Source organism: Gossypium raimondii, chromosome 12 (assembly GCF_025698545.1).
Source record: "Gossypium raimondii isolate GPD5lz chromosome 12, ASM2569854v1, whole genome shotgun sequence".
In the NCBI taxonomy this organism is placed as follows: domain Eukaryota; kingdom Viridiplantae; phylum Streptophyta; class Magnoliopsida; order Malvales; family Malvaceae; genus Gossypium; species Gossypium raimondii.
Window position 1 is genome coordinate 57,422,723 of NC_068576.1, and position 8,087 is coordinate 57,430,809.

The window sequence follows — 8,087 nt, forward strand, 5'->3', positions numbered from 1 at the left end:
ATCAGTTTGAAGCTCAAATATGGCATTAAACATATTTAAAATATATTGATTAAATTAAAAATACATTTGTACCTATTGTATCGACAATTTAGAATTGACTTGCTAAAAAGAAGAGAAATAATCCTCTTAAATTTTAATGACATTATTTAACATGTTGAATCCAAGCTATTCATGTGATAGATATACATGTGCTTATAATTTAACCAAGGGTGAAATAAAAAAAAATTACTTAGGAGGATTGAGATAAAATTATAAATTCTTTTAGGGCAAAGGCTAAAAATTTTAAGACATAGTCAAAAGGGATTAGATTGTATTTTTTAGAGGGGCCAAAAACAAAATTTTTAATTTCAATTAAGAACTAAAGGGATTAAATAAAATAATTTAGTGTTTGAGACGGATCAAGGGAAAATTTTTCAATTAACTAAAGGGGCCAAGGCCCTTAGGCTACACCCTTGATTTGATCTATATGTTTTAAATATGCTTCATGTTAGATTCAAAACCAACATTTAACACTAGGCTCAAAGAAGGACTTGATTGATACAATATCAATATTTTCAGTATTCAATTATAAAAAGTTAAGTGATGAAGTTAAAATCTAGCAGATAGTTTGAGTGTGTTTTGTGAGATTAACCCTTTTAATTTTCAAAGTCAATTTATTTCGCGAGTTAGTACTCTACTTTTTAGCAGTTTCGGAGAAGCAATCACTTGTCCATCCTCAAAACTCCACGTGTCCCAACACGTGTCCTAATTACGTGGACGCCAAATCGAACCCAACCTGTCGTCTCACAGTCAACTCGTAAGCAGTGTGCAGTCATGTAATGCACCATATTCGGCCACGTGTCTTCCAAGATTTTCTCGTTATATTTTCCATTGGATTTAACTGAAACTCCTCACTCAGCTTAACCAAACAAAAAAAGCTTTTGGATTTTATATGCACGTAAAGGAACAGAGTGCTCTGTTGTTTTAAATTTTTACGCAAATGATACAAAAGAAATTCAATGAAGTTGATCGCCGGATTTTCTATTTTCCGGCAGTTCGTCCTTGCGAAACAGTATCTCCGGCGACCCTTCTCGGTTCCTTAATCGTTCTTTCTCAAAATATCGGTAATTACCAATCGAAATTCTTTGCTACCCAAAGAAGAAATTCCCGGGAAGCAATTCGGAAAATCGGGATTTTACTTGTGTTTTTCGAGGAGATTCACGATCGGGGTTTAATCCTTCCCGAGACGGCCGTTCTTTGTTTCTCCGAGCTCCATCTTACTTTCCAAAAAATCCGGTTCTTATTGGAGGATTGTTCACGAGAAGGAGCAAGACTATGGATTTTAATGAAGTCAGAGATGGTCGTCACTCAATTCCGCGTGCTCATTAGAACTGTGGCCACCGCCTTCGACATTTTGCCGTTGAATTCGATGGATATTTGCGGCGAAGTGATGGAATTGGTGGAGTTGGTAGCGAAACAAGCACGGAAGGCGAGAATCGAAATCGACCCCAACGATGAACGAGCTATGAGACGAGTTCTTTCGGTTTTGGACTTGTTCGAGAAAGGAATCGAACCAGAATTTCAAGTCCTCAAATGGGTTCTTGATTATCTCGAGATCAAAACATGGAGCGATTGCAATAAGGAAATCAAGTTTTTGGAAGAACAATGGGTTGAAAGTGATGAAAGGGAAGTGCCGTTTCTAAGTAGCTTGCTGGGTTTCATGTGTTACTGTCGGGTAAGGATTTTCGATACATTAGATTACCAAAACGCGGACCAAACTGACGTACGATGTAATATGGAGGTTCTCAGTTGTTTAAATCCTGAAGATTTTCGTTGTCCGATATCATTAGAATTAATGATCGATCCTGTCACGGTCTCAACAGGACAAACGTATGATCGATCATCAATACAAAAATGGTTAAAAGCAGGGCATACAATTTGTCCCAAAACAGGGGAGAAACTAACCAATACTGGATTGGTTCCAAACACAAATCTCCGTAAGCTGATCCATCAATTCTGTGCCGACAATGGGGTGTCTCTAGCCAAAACAGGGAAGAAAACTCGGGACATAGCGAGGACGATCCTTCCTGGAAGTCCGGCAGCCGCCGAGGCAATGAAGTTTCTGTCGAGGATAGTAGCGAGGAACCTGGTTTTTGGAACGAGTGAGCAAAAAAACAAGGCAGCTTACGAGATTCGTTTGCTTGCAAAAGCAAATATTTTTAACAGGTCTTGTCTGATTGAAGCTGGAACAATCCCACCACTTTTGAACTTGTTGTATTCTTTTAATAAGTCTATACAAGAGAATGCAATTGCAGCTCTTTTGAAGCTTTCAAAGCATGCAAATGGGAAGAAAATAGTGGTTGAAAATGGTGGATTGAGATCAATTGTTGCTGTTCTTAAAAGGGGAATAAGTTTAGAAGCAAAACAAACAGCTGCTGCGACTATATTTTATCTTTCTTCAGTGAAGGGATATAGAAGATTAATTGGTGAAATTGATGAAACAATCCCTGCACTTGTTGATCTTATTAAAGAAGGTACCCCATGTGGGAAAAAAAATGGAGTGGTAGCACTATTTGGTCTGGCTTTATACCATGGGAACCGTCAAAGGGTCATTGATGCTGGCACTATCCCGTTGCTCCTCCATATTATAGCGTCTTCGAATAAAGACGAGCTCATTGTGGATTCGTTAGCGCTTTTGGCAACGTTAGCCGAGTGTCTCGACGGAACGTTAGCGATCCTCCAGGCCTCCTCGTTTCCTTTAATAACCCGAATCTTGCAATCTACAACATCTCAAGCGGGGAAAGAGCATTGTGTTTCAATCTTCTTGTCTTGTTGCACTAATGGCGGTGACGAGGCCGTTGCCGTATTGGCTAAGGATACTTCGGTGATGAGCTCGTTGTACTCGGTTACGACGGACGGTACGGCTCAGGCAAGTAAAAAGGCTCGGTCGTTGATAAAGATGCTTCATAAATTCCATGAAACAAGCTCGTCTGGACAAGGGTGTCAAGCATTTACGAATGAACAATCAGTTCATGTTTGGTAGTATAGTAAAATTTATTTGCTGCATGTAAATATATATACTTAATTAAGATTTGAATTTCGAGACATTAGCTCAGTTTTTGTAGGAGCTAATGACTACACAATCATATACTTTACTTTTACCCTGAATTGAATTTTTTTTTATCATAATTCTTTTCTATCAAATAAAACTAAATAATTAAGATTTTGTGCGTCGAGAGACTTGAATGAAATTTCTTTCTTTGTTCGTTATGTATCTTTTCTTATTTCCTTATTTCTTTTTTTATTTAAATATTTTCAAATAATTAGTTAACTAACTAATTAATAAATAGTTAATTTATTTCATAACAAGTAAATGAACAAAAATAAGCATATTTACAATGACTATTTGAGAATAGAAATAATCATACAAATACAAACATGAAAGTTAAAAATAATTTTATATATACTTCAAATTTACCCTCCTTTCACACATTGTTCTTCTTTTAATAAATTTTCAGCCTTGGTATATCTAAAAGCATTTAAAGCTTTTAATTTTAATACATAATTGCTCTAAAAAATTAAAAAAATCAATTCTTTTACTTTTTCTTTTGATAGATAAAAAGTAAATTAATTATAGATTATTTGGTAATCGCATGCTGAGCATCTATACATAATTGTTCCATCAATAGATTTGGAGTTTTCTGGAACACTTTAGGACTGTAAGTAAGATTCCTCATCGAACTAGTCAATTCATGCGTGACAAATTAGCCTCCCTTGGAATTTGTTGTATGACCACATGCCAATCTCATCTACACAGATTTTGAATTCGTAAGATCAAATCTATGTATGAAACTACACAAGATGTATCAAAAATGACTCCAATAGTTAGAACACAATCCATTTCAACTACAATCTTCTCCCTCTTTGCATTCTGAGCCAATATGAGATCATCATATATTGCCCAAAGTTCAACTTGCTTAATGTTACATTTTCCAATGTTTCTCCCAACTCCACTAAGTCAAGTGCTGTGATCATCTCTCATCATTACTACTGCTGAAGCCAACCTCAAGCTTGGATTCCTTGTCCCATCTGTGTTAACCTTAATGTATCCAGAAGGCGGAGTTCTCCACTTCTGGTTCTATGTATTCCTTCCACTATTGAAAATTAAAAATTGAAAACATGATAGTATTGTAAGACCATGTTAAGTTTTAGATTTGAAAACCAACAATTGGATAATTTGTACTCATAAAATTAACAAAAAAAAAAACAGCAGCTCAATAGTGTTTACATGTAATAAATTAATAAAAATTATTAGTTCAATTTACCAACAAATGGATTAATTTCTCAATTTTCAAAAAAATACAAAATTAATTTTTGAAAAATTAAAATAAGTAAGCTAAATTTTCAATTTTGTAAAATAGAGAAATGAAATTTGTAATTAAACCTAAAACTTAAAAAAATCCTTTATATCTCTTTCAAAATATAATTGTTTTTTTTAATCTTAAAATAATTATTATTAAACGGACAAACTATTAAACGCGGGTAGCACTAAAAATAATTAATTGAAACAGATTAAAAACCTCGGCAGAAAAATTAATCTTCAAAGTCTCTCTGGTCTTTAGAATCCTAACTCGCAAGTTAGTAAGTATTCTTTGTTAATCTCTTTTAAAATTTAGATCTCTAATTTACAGCCTTCAATGTCCTTCTATTTCGATTCTCTATTTTCGGTACTTTCGAGAGTTGCTGTTTATGATTATCATTATTATATTTTATTTCAGCTAAGAAGAAATGGCAACTGAACAACCAAAGCCTCAAAATGAAGACATAAATATGGATTTGTTTGAAGATGACGATGAATTTGAAGAATTTGAAATCGATGGAGGTAATTTTTATTTATCTTTTACTTTTTAAGGAAATTTCCGTGATTCTAGGGTTTAATTTAGGCATATGTTAAGTAATTAGGTATCAAGAAAAAATTGATGTCGATCCGTTTGATCTTTCTGTTTTCTTTCTATTTTTGTTAATGTTGGGCTATAAACTTATATTTAGGGGTTCGTTTTATAGATTTTTTGCTGTTCTGGGAATTTTTTTGAGCAGCGATACTTGTTGTTATTCATTAGGTCATTGCTTCTGTTGCAAATGTGCATTTGAAAATTGTGATGATATGAAACCAGTGTTATCGATGACTGGTTGCTGGTTGTGATTTCGTTGCAAAGGTGTTCATGTGTTAATATGTCTCATAGAGTTTGTTTCTTTAGGTATCTGAGACGTATAAGTTGCCTGAGTTCATTCACTGGTTACCAAGGGGCAAATATCTACTGTTGAACTGTTTGTAAATGCAATTAATCTCCCTGATTTTGACCTAGATGGCCATATTATGCGAAATCTGGTTTGAAATCTTGTGCAAATTCATGCCTTGATCCTACACAAATAGAACTGATTCTTGATTTATTAGAAACTCTTTGCAGGCCTCGAGTTGATTGCCTACTCTTGTAGCTAATCTGTATCTTGATAACTATCCTAGCAACAAACCGGTGTTTAATTATAGTGAGTAAATTATAATGACTCTTTTTTTGTGCCACAATTTAGACTAATAAGTTTCGGACGGAAGCTCCATGCCTCAAGCTAGGATGGCCTATTATCATCTATATGACTATGGCAGTCTTTTCAAATTTGCCATATTTGAGATGTCACCTTACAGCCGTCTTATCCTCCATGAGCTTGATTTCAGAATTAGCTATTGATAAGTATATTCCATGAGATGAAATCCGTCCTGATTTGAAGAGTTAAATGTTATAAAGAGTGATAATTAAAAGCAAAATATCAACCTGAATATATTACATAGACTAGGAGTGCGAGAGAAAGAAGACAGGTGGCAATTTTCTTGTTGAATAATTTAGAGAGATGGGTCCTTTGGGCTTTTGAGTTCACACTATTTGGTCTTGATGTATTTTTAATGTTCAAGTTCTTAAATTCATAATTGATTTCAAAACTTGAAAAAGTAATTTGCATGTTAATACTTGTTTGAAGAGTATCGATTAAACATTTTTGTTGTATATCATTATATAAAAAGTTTCATTGTCATGTCATGTTGTACCTGTATTTGTTGCACCCGTATTGTTTCTGCTTCTTATGTTTACATATAGTTTTAATTAACATCGTATACTTTGGTTAGACTTATCCAAGGATTAAAATATGATGCTGGTATATTATTGTTTGTTCTTTTTTAATAGGGTTAAATCACTTTTTGGGACCTAAATTTGGCAACTACTCTCACATTGGGGCCTAAACATTTTTGTGGTTCAAGTTAGTCCTTGAACTTGACAATTGTTTCTGCATTGGGGCTTGAACTTTTTTTTGTCAAGTTCAGGCCCCCAATATGAGAACAATTGTCAAGTTCAGGAACTAATTTGGACAAAAAAAAGTTGAAGCCCCAATGTGGTAACAAGTGCTTAGTTCAGCCCTAATATGGGAACAATTACTAAATTCAGAGCCAAACTTGGACCCAAAAAAAGTTCAAGCCCCAATGTGGGCATAGGTACCAAGTTCATGCCCCCAAATAGTGATTTAACCCTAAATAAATTCATATTATACTTTCCTTTTTCTCTCTCTAGTATTTAATACCATATCTGAGAGTATAAAATTGCAATCCGAACAGAGTGGGATGACAAGGAAGAAGGAAAGGAAGTGACACAGCAGTGGGAAGATGAATGGGATGATGATGATGTCAGTGACGACTTCTCACTGCAGCTGAGGAAGGAACTCGAGAATAACACCAAGAACTGAACCAGAGTTGTGCTTCTCTATTGTCTTGCTTCCTCGTTTGAATTTATTTTGGTTTCCTTGTAAAACTGATGTTTGAGCTTTAACTCTTTCTGATTGGGATGTTTGATAGAAACAGTGTGCATAAACCGGTTTTTATGGTTATCTGAAATATAGATTGTGTGGGTGTTTGCCTTGTTAAAGCTGTGTACATGTTTTGGTTTTTCCTTTTTTATATATACTAGTTGTGTGAAAACTAGGGCCGATATTGGTTCGGTCGGATTTTTTTGGGATTTTTTAACCTTCCCTTATTAGAGGCGAATCCTCGTTATGGCCTAAGGTAGCCTTGGTCCTTTTTAAAAATTCTTGTTATATAGGTCCTCCGAATTTTTTGAAATATATTATTAAAAACCTTTGAAAAGTTTTAAAAAATTCAATTAGGCATTTCAAATTTTCATTTTGTAAATTTTCATAAAGCCTTTAAATTTTTTAAACATTTAATTAAACCTACCAAAACTTGTAAAAAATTTCACTAAAACCCTCGGTTTATAAAAATTTTAGTTAGCCCCCAAAATTGAATGCCAGGATCCACCATTGTTCATTATAATTGGTTATTGGTTTTTCATATTAATTTTCGGTTTTGGATTTTTAGTCTTATATTGAGAAAATGAGTTTTTGTTTTAATGCTTTAAATATTATTTAGCAAAATTTAAAAAATCCTAAATATTTGTAAAATATAATAATTTTTAAGAACTTTTAAATTATTAACATTATTTTAAATATAAAATATTTATTTTTTATACTAGAAAAATTAAAATTACTTATAAATTAAATAAAAAATAGAATTAATTTTGGTGTCGAATAATTATGGTTTTCAAATTTGCATTTCATAAATCGTCAAAACATTTCGTTTCGGGTTGGTTTTCGATTTTTCTTGCACAGCCCTAGTGGAATCTATTTAGAACATAGGTGGGGTTTAGTATCAATAAAGACTCAATTTTGAAATTATTTACGGAAATGGACTGTTTTCAAAAATAATGTGCATGGACCTAAAAAACGCGCTGACCTTGACGTGTTTTCAGGGGATATCCCAGAAAAGCGCTTCCACGTCAGCGTTTTTCTCCTTGTGTCAGGCAAAAGCACGTTGATGTGGAAGTGCTTTACTAAAAAGTGCTGACGAGGACGTGCTTTGGCCGTGTTTTCCCCAACGGTCACCTCCAACGGCCGTTTAAAAATCAGACAGTTGGGCCTGCAACGGTCAGGTAAAAAAAAGTATAAACCCCCAACCCATTTTTTCACACCAAATTTTTTATTTTTCCAAATTTCTCTCTAAATTTCTCAAAAAG

General features: G+C 33.9%; 2 protein-coding genes across 3 annotated transcripts; both read left to right on the plus strand.

The window, feature by feature from the left end:
- Positions 1-907: 907 nt before the first annotated feature.
- Positions 908-3,230, plus strand: LOC105765713 (U-box domain-containing protein 19). The gene has a single exon (XM_012584937.2). The coding sequence runs from the start codon at positions 980-982 to the stop codon at positions 3,020-3,022; it is 2,043 nt and encodes a 680-aa protein (XP_012440391.1). The 5' UTR covers positions 908-979; the 3' UTR covers positions 3,023-3,230.
- Positions 3,231-4,461: 1,231 nt separating this feature from the next.
- LOC105765716 (protein DELETION OF SUV3 SUPPRESSOR 1(I)) lies at positions 4,462-6,944 on the plus strand. 2 transcript variants are annotated; one of them, XM_012584940.2, is made up of 3 exons: positions 4,462-4,620; positions 4,758-4,861; positions 6,638-6,944. In XM_012584940.2, the coding sequence occupies exons 2-3, from the start codon at positions 4,768-4,770 to the stop codon at positions 6,763-6,765; spliced, it is 222 nt and encodes a 73-aa protein (XP_012440394.1). In that variant the 5' UTR covers positions 4,462-4,620; positions 4,758-4,767; the 3' UTR covers positions 6,766-6,944. The 2 variants fall into 2 exon arrangements, with proteins under 2 accessions (XP_012440394.1, XP_012440396.1); XM_012584942.2 differs by having other exon boundaries at positions 4,522-4,616.
- Positions 6,945-8,087: the final 1,143 nt, after the last annotated feature.